We start from the raw sequence: 16,577 nt of genomic DNA on the forward strand, positions 1-16,577 counted from the left end.
TATTCTTTGCAAGATTTATTAGCCTTTGAATTCACAACGATGAGCTCCCTCCCCTAGTGAGAAACGGGCTTTGTGGGCAATGGTCTGAAACTCATATTGAGCAAACGATGACAGTATTTAACCCCCCAAATCTTAAATACATAGAGGGGAAACCAGTAGGAGACGTTTAAAATTCAAGGAAAGTATTTCTTCCAGACGACCAAATTACAGTGACCATAAAGTGTCTTGAGCTTATGTTCCAGTCCCACCTGAATGTATGACAAAATAACCAACCGACCTTGTTCCTTGTAGCCATCGGTGTTGCTTCCTGCGTTGACTATTGTAGCATAAACACGTTTGGCCGCCGATCTCTTCGTCACCAGCACGACTACAGCTGCTTCAGATCGACAGTATCCATTACCTGGAAATCCAGACCAACAACCAATTATATTTGTGTAGCGCCTTCCATGTTCACGAGGCGTTGCACATTCAGGGATCCACACCCGAGCTGGTGGTTGGGATCAGGAAGGGTGGAGGGGGTAGAGTAGGAGGGTGACCAAAGGCACAGTCGAAGAGGAGGGTCTTGAAACGGTCTTGAAGGAGGCAAGGGAGGGGGCGAGGCAGAGTGACTGTGGGATGGAGTTCGAGAGGGTGGGGGCAGAGAGGCTGAAGGCCCGCCCGCCGATGGTGGGGCTGGGGATGTGAAGCAGGCCAGAGTTCCTTGTTAGGAATGGGTGTGACACAAAGCAAAATGTGGCCCCAAAATAGAATATTGCACAGGACTTAAATGATGCTAATACCATTAAAAAGAAAAAACAACTCTTAATTAACACAAGGAATACCTTAAGGAATTACGCAAACTTCCTAATAATACATGGAAACCATACAGGCCAGGAAAGCAGTACAGCATTGCCCTATTAAGGAAAGCAAGTATATATAGTGTATATTATATAACAGTATATATAATTGGGTCAACAGCCGCAAATGAAAAATAAATCGATGACAACTGCTTGAGGCATCGTTCGACAGTGGAAGAAGGAAGGATGGACGTAAACTATCTTAAAAGGGTAGGGACCTCTAAATGTTTTTGCGGTTAAATCGGCTGAACTGCAAGAACTGAATAAGCAAAAGGAAACCTGCAAAGATTGTGGCAGCAAAATTCAAGCGGAAATTAGATAACTATTTGGTGAGGAAATCGATGGAGAAGCATGAGAGATAAAAGTAGGGGATAAATTTTTAATGTCATGGGTTTTTTCCGGTCTTGAATATTCCAAAGAGTGGATTTCGGACGCAAAGAAATTAAACACTAACACGTGTCAAAATATCTGCCAATTGACATTGTCGGACACGCACACAACATACAACCTACCTGAAGCATCAAAGGACTTGCAGGTTCCATCAGGACTGAGCATGCCCAGCTTCATGAACTGCACCGATGTGTTGGGTTTTAGCAGGAGATTCACTCCTCCCACGATGGCAGCGTCGCACTGACCGTGTCGGATGGCCTGAAAGGCGTTCTCCAGAGCGAGCAGGCTGGAGGAGCAGGCAGTGTCAATGGCAGAGCTTGGACCTAAAACCATACAGAGGTGGGGAACAAAGGCAAGTTAATCTAAATGCGCCTTTGCTCAATCCTCGACTTTCACTTCTCTATACTGGTGATTTCCAACAAAATTATCCACAAGATCCAGGAAATCCTCTAAAGTGCTTCGAGGCATCTTTCTGACGTGAAACATGTTGTAACCGAATGCAATTACTTTAGGGTCATTAAGATTATAAGAGGGGTTCAGATAAATATGGCCCTTCGGCCAATTTGAACTCTTCCTTCCTGAAGACCACCCTTACAATATTCCCATTTCTCAAATGAATGCATTATTGTGGCCTGGACCAGCCATCCAGGTAAGCTGTCTGGAACACGCACACACACGTTAGTATCCATCTTAAAAATGCCCCTCACAACTCTAAAACTGTGCCCTCTTGTCGTGCTGTCTCTGTGTTTCAGAAAGTATTGTTCTGGATTTACTTTCTTAACCATATTAGGCATCTTGTTTGCCTCGCTTTAAGGTTTCCTCAGAGACATCTCTTTTCAAGGCTGAAGTGGCCAGGGTTATCAAGACATTGCTCGCAGCTGATCTCTCGAACCCATGGGTATCAGCTTCGTTCAGCCTGATAAAGACCTTCTCCAATACTAGGAAACAGCCTTTATGCTTACAATTTTGGGAAAACAAAATTGACACAGTTGTGCAACGAGCAGAATAAATTATACACTACACAAACTGGCCAAGGACATGAAATAAAGCGATAAGGCAGCAATGTGATACAAGTTCCTGGAGTGAAACATATTGTGATATGGATTAGCAGAGTGGAACAGGGTGATCTAGAGAGAGCAGATTAGGGTGGCATCTCCTTGGATTCTCACCAAAGCCATTTTTATTCTCGAGTTGGTAAATAGAGCAACCATTTTAGAAATTATTCTCCCTCCATCCCCAGAAGGATGACATTTGCAGGTCCTACTCAGCTGATCAGCCATCTATACCCACCCACAGGCGGTCTTCAAGTTCAAATCTGCCCGTCCGCTCGCTCGCTCACTCACTTTATCCATGGAATTAGAGAACAACAACAACAACTTGCATTTATATAGCGCCCTTCACAAGGCGCAGTGTCCCGGAACACTGGAGAAAGAAAACGGGAAGCACGCCCGATGTGAAACGCCTCCTGAAATGTCTGGACCGAGTGACAGAATTTGCTCTTTCCGTGTCGAATCGAAATCCTTCCTCACCTTTGAAATCGAAGAAGTACGAGAGTCTGTTGGCGAACATGGCGCGTTGACAGCCAGTCATGCTGTAGCCCAGTAGCTCCTCTGGGTCTCTGCTAAAGGCTTCTGCTGCCTCCGAGCCACTCACCCCAATCCACACCCCAGTATTGCTGCCGCGCATAGCAGACGGGTTTATTCCTAAACATTGAACGCAAAACATCATCCACTGGGTTAATAATAATAATAATCCTTGCATTTGATACAGCGCCTTATCACGTCTTCGAGGCGTCTCAAAGCGCTTCACAAAATATACTGCAAGGTGAATTGACTGTATATTCGTGGGCGAAACGCAGCAGCCAATTGCACACAGCAGCGTCCCCACAAAGAGTCGTGGATTCAGTGACCAATTTATTTATTTTTGAAGGGATTATCACTTTTGGAAAACCGATCCGCCAATCAATTAACAGCCTGGTTCCTACTTACTGCTAGGTAGACAGAAGCGTGTGGAGTAAGGAAACTTGCCCAACATTTTGCCTGCCTGGAACCCATCAAACTCAGGTCTCTTGCAGGCAAGACGAGCACTCTAACCTCTGAGCTACAGGAATCCAAAGCTACAAGGTTGATTCAAAGCTTGACAGGATAACTCAGAAATGGAAGGATACGAGTTTCGACCATACTGAAATTTGTAGATATCATAACATAACATGTAGGAGCAGGAGGAGGCCAGTCGGCCCTTCGAGCCTGCCCCGCGATTCAATCGTGGCTGATCTTCTAATCTAACTCCAGCTAATAACCTAACCTTGCCTTATCCCCATATCCCTTAATCCCTTTTGCAATCTATCTATCTCAGTCTTGAATATGTTCAAGGACTGAGCGTCAACAGCCCTTTGGGGTAGTGAGTTCCATACATTCACCGCCCTTTGAGTGAAGAAGTTCTTCCTCAACTCAGTGCGAAAGGGCTGCCTCTGATTTTAAGGTTGTGACCCCTGGTTTTAGTTTCTCCAACCAGGGGAAACAATCTCCCACTATCTACTCTATCATGCCCTTTGATGATCTTATAGGTTTCTATAAGATCCCCTCTAATTCTTCTTTATTCTGGAGAATATAGGCCCAAATTGGTCAGCCCATCCTCGTAACTCATCCCCTTCATCCCTGGTACTAACCTAGTAAATCTACGCTGCACCCCTCCAAGGCAAGTACATCCTTCCTTAAATAAGGAGACCAAAACTGCACACAGTATTCCAGGTGTGGTCTCACCAGGGCCCTATACAGTTGCAGCAAGACTTCCCTACTCTTATACTCTAATCCTTTCATAATGAATGCTAACATACTGTTCGCCTTCCTAATTGCTGCTGCACCTGCAGACTAACTTTCTGTGATTGGTGTACAAGAACACCCAAGAACACATTCCAATCTCCCCTTCTAAAAAATAACTGTTTTTGCTACCGAGGTGGATGACTTCACACTTCCCTACATTATACTTCATCTGCCACCTACCTGCCCAATCACCTAACCTATCTATGTCTCGCTGCATTTTTTTTAATGACGTCCTCTGTGTTGACACTTCCTCCTAGTTTTGTGTCATCCACGAATTTAGATATATTAGCTTCGATGTCCTCATCTAGATCGTTGATGTAGATGGTAAATAGCTGAGGCCCAAGGACTGATCCTTGTGGCACTCCACTAGTCACATCCCGCCAATCCGAAAAGGACCCGTTTATCCCTACTCTTTGTTTCCTACCCGTTAACCATTCCCCAATCCACGTTAACATGCTCCCCCCAATTTCATGGGCCCTTATCTTTTGGACTAACCTTTTATGCGGCACCTTATCGAATGCCTTCTGGAAGTCCAAATAGACCACATCCACTGATTCACCCTTATCTAGTTTACTCGAAATATCCTTTGATTTGTCAAACATGACTTCCCTTTTGTAAAGCCATGTTGACTTGGCCTAATTATATTGTGCCCTAAATACCGCACTACCACATCCTTAATCAATGATTCTAAAATGTTTCCTATCACTGATGTGAGACTAATTGGCCTATAGTTCCCCATCTTTTCCTTTCCACCTTTTTTAAATTGTGGTGTGACAATTGCGATCTTCCAATCCATGGGGACTGTTCCAGAATCCAAGGAATTTTGGAAGATCAGACATAAGGCCTCCACTATCTCATAAGCTCCTCTTTTAAAACCCTGGGATGCAAGTCATCCGGACCAGGGGATTTGTCACTTTTTAGTGCTAACAGTTTCCCTAGCACCAATTCTCTACTAATGAAAATTTCCCTAAGTTGCTCCCTGTCATTATCTCCTTGGTGCATCTCTATTGTACATTCAACTATAGACACTGATTGATAGTGGTGCACATGATCTAATGGACCAGTCAATGCAAAGTGCCAAAAGCATGCTCACTGTACTCTGTTTGCAAAGGCAAAAGACTTTCAATGCATTTGCATAACAAAGAGTAGGTACATTTTGAATGTTGTTCAAGCACTGGCGAGGTGATTTACTGGTCCTGCTATCGACAGTTTTGAAACATCAATTTCATGCTGTGCCTCAAAGCTTCATAGCAGCAGCTTTTTCAAGCTGAAACCTATTGCTGGGAGGATGGCTGTTAAATCGGTCTGGATCTTTCAGACTTATCTGATCTGTCCTAAGCTTACTCTCTCTCTCTCTCTCTCATCTGGAGTTGGAGGCAAATCACCCAAACTTAACTCGGATGAAGGGTTGATGTCGTTTCAAGAAAAACCGACAGGTGTGTGCTACCAAACCCAAAACCTGGTGATGGTTAACTCTGGATCGGAATCTCTATCAAGTGACAAAGATGCGCGTGAAACCTCTACAGCGCTTGTATGTAGAGGTGCAAGTACCATTTTGATTTTAACAAACAACACCATTATAGCGCCCTTCAATAAACTGCTTATTGTGCAAGTCCACGGTGGACCCACCCTTACTGAGAGCACAGTACACTTGAGTAGCTGGCTCCGACTAGTCAAATTAAAAATAATGGCCATCTTCTGGGTCATCAGTGATGGAATCTCCTGCCCGTTGCACAGAAAGTGAAGTCACTTCCTGCCCGTTGCGCGACTGCCAAGCTGATAACAAGAAGCTGGCCTTTTTTTTTTTGTTTCCACGTCTCAGGGATATTGCAACCAGCGGACTGGGAGGTAACAAAGATTTCTCTGCGTAATACAGTGTTTTTCGCAGCCTGAGCTATTAACGGTGCGGATAGAGTTCCGACAACGGTGCGCGCGCACACGCGCACACACCTCCATCCACAATAGCTTCGTACGCGATCTCCAGGATGAGTCGAAGCTGGGGATCCATTGTGTGCGCTTGCTTGGGGTGGACACCGAAGAAAGCTGCATCAAACTTGCTGATCTCCTTCAGCTTTCCATTTCTGTGAGGGAGCCCATATAATCCTGCAGGGGGTGGAGGGGGTGGAGGGGGGGGATGGAGAGAAAGAGGGGGTTAAAAGTAAAATTCAGCCGCACGGTAATTTTAGAACCTTCTAAGAACAGCAAGGAAATGAAAAAAACGTGTCCCCACTACAGAAAAGTTAAACGTACTTTAGGACGGGGAAAACGTAAAGCGAAGAGGACTGTATCTTTATTGTCCTTTAAAAGCTTGCGCAACTCTGCATTAAGCAGGAAAGGGTCAGACATTGTAGCCCAGTACCTGGCTTCCATCGTCTGTCATCTTCCGTTACCATATCAACACCATTGATCAGGTTATCCCAGAATTCTTGCAAGTTGTCTGACTCCGGGAGTCTTCCTGCAATCCCAGCGACCACTATGTCCTCCATTCTGGTTCTGGTTTATTAGCTACGACACACACCAAAAAAAAAAAACCAGAAAAATATTACACCAGAGATAACCTACAAGTTCTGATCAACCACTGTACGTAGGGCATTGTCTATTGGGTTTTTCATACTTTGGTAGCATGTTACTGTACGGTCAAATGTCTACACTAAAATACAAAGACAATTAGTACCTATGCAATGCAGAACAAATTTACATTTATAAACTGCTTTTCGTATCAGGAGCAACAACAACACAACAACTTACGTGTATGCACATCCCAAAGTGCTTCAAATTTATTCAGATAAGACTCCAAATAGATGGCCCTTACATTGCTGTAACTCCCTTGCTTGACAAGTTTATTAATCAGGGAATTATTATTTTAAGGGTTGTCGGTAACATTTAACCCTTGTTGGTAGCACACATTATGTTCCTGAGCTGCTGTGTTTCTGTCAATGACCTGCCCCCTCCAAAGTGTCCACACTACAAGTGTTTAAATATGGCAGATCATGTAATCTAGAATAATAATCTTTGCATTTGATATATCATACCATGGAGATGTCTCAAAACGCTTCACTGAATATATTGTAAAGTGAATGGACTGCAAAACACACGCACAGCAATGTCCCACAAATAGTCGTGGATTGAGTGACCAAATAATAATAATAATTTGTTTTTCAGAGAGATTATTACCCACAGAAAGCGATCCACTAATCAGCTAACAATTGGGTTCCTAGTTACTACTAGGTAAACAGCATGTGCAGTAAAGAAAATTGCCTATGGTTCCACCTCTTCCGGGAATCATGTCCATGTCCTCTCGCTTGCGAGGCGAGTGCTCTAACCACTGAGCTACAGGACTCCACAATGGATGCCATCATACATGCCATCTTCACCCTGAACCCCATTTTGACGCTTAAAATGTTAACCCGAATTAGCGGCATTTCAATTTAATTCTGAATTTCGAGTGCCTATTCACAACACAACAATACATCACGGTATTTATGGTTCTATATAAAATGCAACACAGTAACCGGCGATTCAATAAAACAGATTTAAGTTAGTAAACTTTTTCCAGATATACAAAACGTGTGCAAATGAAACCAGCAACAGTTTACAAAACATATGACAAACAGCTTCTTCAGATCACTGAATAATCTCTCTCACCAGGCACAATAATCATTCTTCCTCTGCCCTCACCTTAATAGAACGATGATTATGATTTCAAGTCATTTTACTTTGCGTAAAATGGGAACACAGGGCTGCAAATGGCTCCAGTGTTTTAACTGGCGAGGGAGAGACAGTTCTACCCGGAGTCACTCAGTCGATGTGAATGAATACGCAGAGACACATCCCGCCTCTCTGTCGGCTTTGTCCTAATTTATTCCATTCGTCACCTTGGTGATCAGTTAATCTCCTCGTGGTCCTTTCCTTCCCCCACTCCCACCTCTCACTCACCCACCGAAGTGACACATCATCTAAAATTAACAAGCTTCTCTGTGTGCCTGAAAAAACTTGAAAGGCTCGGGTTCATTTGATGCTTCAATGCACTCGGTTTGCAGCCTCCCCTCCCCGAGAAAAATCCCTTAAAGCAAACAGGGCTTAGATTGGAGTCTTGCTGGGTCACATGTGCACAAAATGAAGCGAGTAGCGTCCCAAGGGTAATCCTGCGCCTGTGATTAGATGTGAGAGCAGGAGGCCATCTCTCCTCTTTTATCCCCTCCCCTCCAGTCTCCTCAGCTGTAAACCCCCAGAAAGCACATGTGGGCAGGAGGTGGTGTGGTGGTGGTGGGGGGGAAAGAGAATTGGTCAGATAGTGTACGCCTGGGAGAGAGAGAGGGGGGGGTGGTGGGGCAAGAGTCAGAATAGAAAAAACAATACATTGCGTCCCTCTTCGCGTCACACAATGAAATGGAAAAAAGAACTCTCCACTGCATCAGAGATCAGTTGGAAGCCAAATGCAATACTGATCAATCATAGCGATCTTTGCATTCGGTTCAGGGCCTCAACACATCTCCGGCATTTACTGTACGTGTGCAGAAAGAACACCCAGCCACAGTCAATGCATAACGTTTGCAAAAATATTCACAGGCTTCAGTTGATATGAATCACTGAATGACCTCCATTTATACAGACTACAATAACACACTGTCAGTACAGCTACTGCAAGATTTCAGTTACTCTGCAGACACAGCAGAATCATGAATATAGGATTACTGAGCTGAAGGATTAGACTGCATTTGAACCGGAAACCCTAATTCAGTGGAGGTTAAGATGCGTAAAAGCTAACTAATAAATTAGACATTGAGCTAATTCTAAAGACGACAAAATAAAACACACTCCCTGAAACTGAGGGGCCTTTTCATTCCCACCGCAACCCCCCAACTGATTTCATTCAGTAATAGGGGTTTAGGATTTTGCACAATGAGTGAAACACACAAGAGTGTTTTCGGAGTAGTGACATGATTAATGCCTCCTCTTCCCTGCCTCCCCCCCACCTACCCTCAAGGCTGCAGCTGCTCTCTGCATGATCAGGGCGTGTTCCTTTCACTGTAATGCAGCCGATGCTGTAATGAAGGGCCTTCGCACACCTTGTCTGGCACACGGGTGCTTGCCACCTTTTTAAAAACTCGTAAACCCCCAAACAGCCTGGGCATTTTCAACCGACAGACACTCAAAAGAAGCACTGCAAAACGAGTGCAGAGATCCACCAGCAAATCACCCTGTATCTAAATCCTTGTCATCAGATGGTTTACAGGCGATTGATAGGCTACACCGTTTAATGTCTCGTCCGATCTCAAAGTACCTTACAAATAATTGCGATCAAGTGCAGTGACTATTTTTGTGTAGTAGCTATCTGTGCCGTGATGGAAATGAGCAGCAGAATACTGTCTAGAAACCAAGACGCCAGACACTCCCCTGCCAGTTTGAATAGCTTTGTGGGATTCTGAACATCCACGTGAAAGAATGGACACAGGAGCTTAGTTCAGTGTCTCGTCTGAAAGATGACACCTCGAACAATGCAGCCATTGCAAACCAGACTGAAAGTTCCATACATACCTGGAAATCTCTCTTTGGAACAGAATGCATACTTTATCCCCAGGTAAACACTCAGTGTGGGCACACTTAGATTAGCTAATTCTAGAAAAGCATTAGACCCAGAACCTGGACTATCAAGGCAGCCACAGAGGATAGACAACAATTCCGATATTTTGTTGCCTTGCGAGTCACCTTGGGAGTCAATTCGGCCCCAAGGAGAAACTCCTTCCGCCTGAGTGTTGGTCAAAATAGGGCTTAAACCTACAATGTTCTGACCCGAAGGCCTAGAATGCTAACAACTGAGCCAAGCTGACATGTCAGACCTGGAATGACATTGAATGACAACCACAACTTGCATCCACCACGCAGGGCAACTTCTCTGAACGCTTTGAACTGGCGCTAACGAGCGCTGCATCGTTTTAGCCCTTCATGAAACCCTCAAAACGACGCGAGTAAGAAAAAAAGACAAGTGTGAGAAATGTTCTTACCGTAAAGCTCTTTATTTTAAAAAAAATGATCCGAGGGAGCGGTGAATAAATAGAAGAGGCAGTCGAGAAGTCAAAGAGATCAAAAGAAAAAGCGCAGAGAGTACTGCACAAAACCTCGAAATGATATGAACGCTTCTCATCTCTTTAATCGTATTATTGTGTTCTCTACAACCAGGGAGGTTTTCTCTGCGTCAGCAAGATTAGAGCAAATCGGGAGAGCATTCTGCTGGCTCCTCCATTCTATCGGCAAACATTATCCAGACCTCCTTGTTACTCGACACTGCACCTTTCCCCAATCGCCTCTCATTCTGACCTTCCCATTCCTTCAGCCTTCCTACACTGCAAGCAAAACTCGGTGTCGGGATCTCATCAGTTTCCCCAGTTTCTCTCCAGCTCAGCAGCCCTCAGGATTCAAGACTGATTTGCAATATCTCGAATCCTTAAAATGAGGATAAAGAGGCCCTGGATTGTGCTTTGGGGGGGGGGGGGGGGGGGTCACTCGGTAACTCAGAGAGGGAGGGAGGTTAGTTTTAGCATTCGGAGAGGCTGGCCTGCTACTATTACTATTAGCATCAATCTGCCCATCTCTGATTGACTTGCTGTTGTTTCCAGCATTTTCTGCTTTTACTCTGTGCATTTTCAAAGCTTTGTTTCATTCTTCCTTGCGTTGTTCTCAGCTGTACTAAATCCGATGCTCTGAGCTCCTAAGTATAGATAGGCCTAATATCTTTGGTCACTTTTTCTGTGGACTCAACTCCACGTCACAGTAGCGAGTCCAGCATCAAATCGAATCCGATTTCTGCAACTTGAAGACTTTAAATAACGTTTGATGCATACGAGTATTTTTCTTTTCCCTTCCAATACCCAATATTTGGTGATCAAAACCTTGTCAAATACGGATTGGTAGTCAGAGAGCATTGTAAATGTCATTTAAACTTCATTGGTCTAAAATTATATTCACAAAAACGCAGAATGTCAATTCACACAGATTTACACACAATCAATGAGACTTGAAAATTATATACAGAAATCAAGACAAGAATAAAACTTCATCAAAGAGATTGGTGACCCAATGGCCTCGCTCTTCTGTACATTGACTATGAGGATTGTGTACAAAATGGCTTCAGGTTCACCTTCCTTACAGTCAATGTGCTGAAGAGCTATTCAGGGGTGAGGGCTCGTAGCCCAAATATTTGGCACTGACTGGCCAAACTCTCATCAAGTCGTTACGGGATAGTTGGCGTGAGAAGTGGTACAGTTCAAGGGCTCTTGTTCTGAGCTTCTCTGCGCTCAGGCGCTCTGCCTGAGGAACGCTATATGAATGCAAGTTGTTGTTCTAGCTGGCAACAAGCTTTCTTATCACACACATCCCTACAGTTCTTAATAACAATAATAATCCTTGCATTTGATATAGCGCTTTTCACATCTTCTCGACGTCTCAAAGCGCTTCACAGAACACACTGTAAAGTGAACTGACTGTATATTTGTGGGCGAACGCGGCAGCCAATGACGCACAGCAATGTCCCACAAACAGTCGTGGATTGAAAATGACCAATTTATTATTGTTTTTTTTGTTTTGTAGCGATTACTATTAGGCGTGTAGAGTAAGAAAACTTGCCCAAGGTTTCGCCCTGTCTCTTAATCTCGGCGTGCTTGATACTCCCTCGGAGGTTCTCCAAACAGGTCAGGGGCACAAATCGACCAAAGCAAAATCTCAGAAACTGCAATTTGCGGAGTGCTCAGAACATGTTATAATACAGAATTTATAAATTTGAGCCTCCAGTTGTTGAGATAACAATAATAATAATAATAATATTCCTTGCATTTCAATAGAGTGCCTTTAATATCAGGGGTCATCTCAAAGTGCTTCACAGAGTTACTGTAAAGTGTACAGACTCTATTTTGTAGACAAACACAACAGCTAATTTGTGCAAAGTCACGTCCCACAAACAGCCAAGAAGTGAATGACTAATTTTATTTGGGAGATTGTTAACCAGAAAGCGGGACACAAGATTGAATAATTTTCTCTGTCCAGAGATTTGCCTGTGTCTATCTAACATTCTTGAGCAGTTTCCCCAAGAGATTTCACTGAACCTGAGCCTTACAGCAATGGCCAGAAAGTACTGTCTTACTTATCGGATATTATGTGTGATTTCTCCTGGTGAAGCCACATTCGTTCAGAGTTTAAAACGACAGCATCTTCTTCCCCTCCACCAACACTTTACAACTCAATATTTCCTCACACTCCCTCGAGTAGATACAAGTTTTAAAAAAAATCATCACAGTAAATAAATGCAGTTGAAAGTTTAACCTGGCCTCGAACCAGCTTGTACTGTTTCCTTTACTACTGTATGCATGTTAGTTTTGGAGACAAATAGAGGACGCCAGTGTTTCTACACCAAGAGCATCTGCGAGTACTTCTGACAATGTTACCCCTCTTTGTCACCTCAGCGTTGTTCCAAAAATTTGCTTTAAGAAAAACAAAGTCGGTCATTCTTTTCTTCTGTCTCACCATCACCCAACTGCTCATTTGGAATTTTTTATTGAAAATTAAAACACTGGCAATTTCCTGGTTTTGCACATGCACAAGTCTCTCCTCTTCATCTCACATTATGTTTAGGAATTTAATATTGATGTTAAATTAAGAGCAGAAAGAGAAAACTACAAGAAACAATGAGGTGCCTGCCTTTCAATCTGCTCTGAGTATCAGTTTGTGTAATAACTTTTCTTCTACAGCTGCTTTTCTACTTATTATTGCCGATATACGAGCAATGAGTATATCATTAATAAGGAGGGTACCACGGAAAGGCAAGTTTTTGCTGTTTCAAATGAGGAAGTGAGAAAGGATTGGAGTAATAGCTCTTGGATGTTTTGCAGCACACGCTCACTGCTGTTTTGACTGCCACATCTAGGAAGCTTGTATCTCAGACATTTTATACAGCTGCAAAGTGCATCCATACACAAATGAGGTGTATTCAGACCCTGACATGGTGTATAAAGCGCTGGGACGTCATTACAGTAGGTTCGCTTCAGTCTAAATCTTTGCAAGCTCAAGCCCCATAATAATAATATAATCCTTGCATTTGATATAGCGCTTTTCACGTCGGGAGGACGTCCCAAAGCGCTTCACAGAACACACTGTAAAGTGAATTGACTGTATATTTGTGGGCGAACGCGGCAGCCAATTGCGCACAGCAATGTCCCACAAACAGTCGTAGATTGAAAATGACCAATTTAATTATTGTTTTTGGTTTTTTGGAGGGATTATTATTAGGCTCTGTGTGGAGTAAGGAAACTTGCCCAAGGTTTCGCCCTCTGCCTGGAATTGAACTCAGGTCTCTCACTTGCAAAGCGAGTGCTCTAACCACTGAGCTACAGGACTCCAGGACTCCATGTAACGACTTGGAGCTTGTAGTCTGTGCTGACGATCCAGCACAATGCTGGGGGTGGGATCTGCACTGTTTGGAGTGCTGTCCTTCCTTGTTGAAATAATAATAATAATGTTGAACCAAGTTCCTATCTGCCCATTTGTTCAGGTGGATATTAAAGATCATGTGGCTGCCCGATCATCTACAATTACACAGTCACTACACTTTAAGTAGATCTTGTGAATCTCTTTGAGGCGTCTCGATGATGTGATGAGGGGCAATATCAAATGCAAGGATTAGCATTATAAATCCTTAAATATAGGAAACAACAACAACAACAACAACAACAAGATTCCATTTATAGAGCGCCTTTCACGTCAGGAGGACGTCCCAAGGCGCTGCACAGTTGGGTCATGACCCGAGCAGGGGGGAAATGGAAACATTAGTTAATCCATCCTTATTTATCAGGTCTGTACTTAACCTATACAGTGACAATTAATCTCATCATCACACCTCACCTGTATTAGTTTGAAGGGAATGATTGAAAGACGACTTGGGGTGTGTGTACTGGTGCCTTCTGAAGCATGCAAATACAGTACACGTGTACTCCAAATGCAGCAGGCAATGAAAGAAAAGGAACACTGCATTCCTCCAGCTAATCATTAATGCACAACTAAAAGTAAAAGTTCCAGAAATCTACCTGCCCAAACAGCAACAAGAAAACAAGGCTCCATAAAGAGAACGTCTAGAGGCCTGAGACTGCTTTTAAACTCGCGGTATTACCATTTGCATCAACAGCAAATTGTTCTGTGTTACTTTCCCAAAACCAAAGCTACCCTGTTGCATTCTAAAGTCACAGCGCTGGACAGATCAGAATTGTGCTTTGACACAGGACCAAGTGTTAGCATTCAGTAGCACTGTGCCAGCTCCCAGTAGCATTTGTTGTCAACAAGGAGAGATCTCCAGTTTTCTCACACACCCACAGTCGAAGCTAAACCAACCCTTCCCATTGTGCACAACCCCAGGCCTCGATCCTCGAGAGCTCTGAATCTTTTGCAGGATGTAAGGCATAATACAATGAACACTCACACATTTCTACGAGTTGCTCCCAAGCTCTGCTACAGATTCCTGCAGCATCATCTCATTTATATTTTATGCCTAGACATGGGTTTTCTGTGCCAAACTCGCTTCAGAACAGGCTTTTTTTAAAAAAAACTGTGCAATGCAGTGTTTTAGATGGGGGGGGGGGGGGGGGGAGCTTGTTTCAAGACAGGTGGATGCTTTCCCTGATTGCTGACATAAGATGGACACATTTAGAATAGCTTTAAGGACCAACAAGGACATTCGAGTAACGACAGCAAGTCTTTGCATTTTCTGGTTTGCCTCAAAATACATATTTTGGTTTTACAACAACTTGCACTTGTTTAGCACCTCTCAAGCAAGTATTTCTGCTTAGATTATGATACACCGTCCCATAAGGTATTTTCCTAACACATGTATATTTGCATCATATGCGTAGGGACGAGAGAAGCCTCACTTCAAATGTTTTGTTGCCAGCATTAGGCACGATCAAAATCTTGTTGTGTTCACAGCAGAGGTTAATTTTAGGACTCTGTGGCTATTAAGTGTATTAATATTCCTAACCTCTGCACCTTGCCCCTAAGTCTAGCCTCTGTGATTGGAGGGCCACAGGAAAGGTGAAAAAGGAAGGTCAATACTCAGAATGTATGACTCATATCCCTTTTTTTTTTGAGAATTTTCGTAGCAAAAGGAAAAACCCTAAAAATATACACGGCTACAAATACAGTCACTGCACTTCTCAGAAACCTGGGTGTGTGAAGTGCTTCGAGATGTTCCAGACATAATAATAAGCCACTGTATCAAATGCAAGAATTGAGATTATAAATATGTAACGTGGATGGACTGTTGCAGCCTGAATACCATTACAGTGGAGCTGTTTGTCAATGATGCTCCACACCATCTTAACCCAGTGATGCAATGCTTTCCTAGAATTAGAATATTTAGAATATGCAAAATCCAAGACACACAGTTCTGCATTGTCAACATCAAACAGCTCGGCAAACTGCAATTTGTCACATACCTTCTCCCAAAAATGACCAATTGTGTTGAGGCTGACTCTGAAAATCCAAACCCGGCCTACAATTATATCAACAGCAGTTAAATAAATGTCCACCGCATCTGTTAGTGGTACGCGATTGAACGACTGGGCTAAAATATGGAAATGAAATTCAAACAAGCGAAAAAAAGGGGCCTTTTTCTGTTCCTTTGGGTTTTATTTTTTTATAAATAAAAAGTAACATAGGGCTGAAAATCTAAATGACTTCGGGTTAGCAATTCTGCATTCTGCCGAGAGGGTTATATGTTACTGCAATAGCTTAGGGCCCGAAATAAGCAGCTAAACCGGTAGGATCTTAATGAGACGGAACTTGGGTGACTTTTGTGCATGTGCACAATTTCATGTGCTGCACTGGCCTGAGTGGAGGCCGGCTTTGCGACAACAACAACAACTTGCATTTACGTAGCACCCCTCACACAGGGTAGCGTCCCAGAGCACTTATGCAGCTTTGCACTGACCACCTTCGGGCCAAGGGCCTCGTCGATTTCAGGCCAATTTCGGTTGCGAACTAACCAGAGGTGATGTGTGCAGGGTTTTTTTTTAAAAAAAAACCACATACACACACACACGCGCATTGCCCTCAAAACATAGTGAAATTCCCTCCGCGGTAATATTCCGTGACGTTCTTTGAGCCGTCTCGAAGACGTGACGAGGGAGGCGCGATCAAATGCAAGGGTGACTGTTGCGGTGATGATGAGAGAAAGAGAAGGAGAAAAAGGAAAGCGAGAGCAATGGAACAATGGCTCGCCATCCCCATCACTCCAGCGTGTGGCCGGGTGGGTGGATCCTAGCGTTATGGTAATGATTTGAGTTTCCTCCTCCTCTCTTCCTCTCCTCGAGAAATTACAACATGTCTTCTGTCCGGAGGAGCCGCGTCGAGGAGTCTTAATCGCCCCCTAGAAACCGAACCAACACATTGGCACAGGGCGCACATGCTACGAGAGCTTTTATTCCTCCTCGAGACACGGAGATCAACTTGTAAGGATCCAGACGGGCGAGATTACAGCTATAATAAAACA

The 16,577-nt window shown here is 43.7% G+C and overlaps 1 protein-coding gene across 1 annotated transcript in view; it reads right to left on the reverse strand.

Moving 5' to 3' along the window:
• The window catches only part of fasn (fatty acid synthase), a 48,601-nt gene that overhangs the window by 31,408 nt on the left and 616 nt on the right, over nt 1-16,577 (reverse strand). Inside the window, exons 2-6 of the mRNA XM_007888539.2 lie at nt 6,408-6,553; nt 5,999-6,151; nt 2,756-2,929; nt 1,349-1,549; nt 278-400 (exon numbers count right to left, since the gene is read on the reverse strand). Of these exons, the coding sequence (XP_007886730.2) occupies nt 278-400; nt 1,349-1,549; nt 2,756-2,929; nt 5,999-6,151; nt 6,408-6,534 (778 nt within the window). The 5' untranslated portion in view covers nt 6,535-6,553. The remainder of the gene's footprint in view (nt 1-277; nt 401-1,348; nt 1,550-2,755; nt 2,930-5,998; nt 6,152-6,407; nt 6,554-16,577) is intronic.

Source organism: Callorhinchus milii, unplaced genomic scaffold, assembly GCF_018977255.1.
Source record: "Callorhinchus milii isolate IMCB2004 unplaced genomic scaffold, IMCB_Cmil_1.0 Scaffold20, whole genome shotgun sequence".
Lineage (NCBI taxonomy): Eukaryota > Metazoa > Chordata > Chondrichthyes > Chimaeriformes > Callorhinchidae > Callorhinchus > Callorhinchus milii.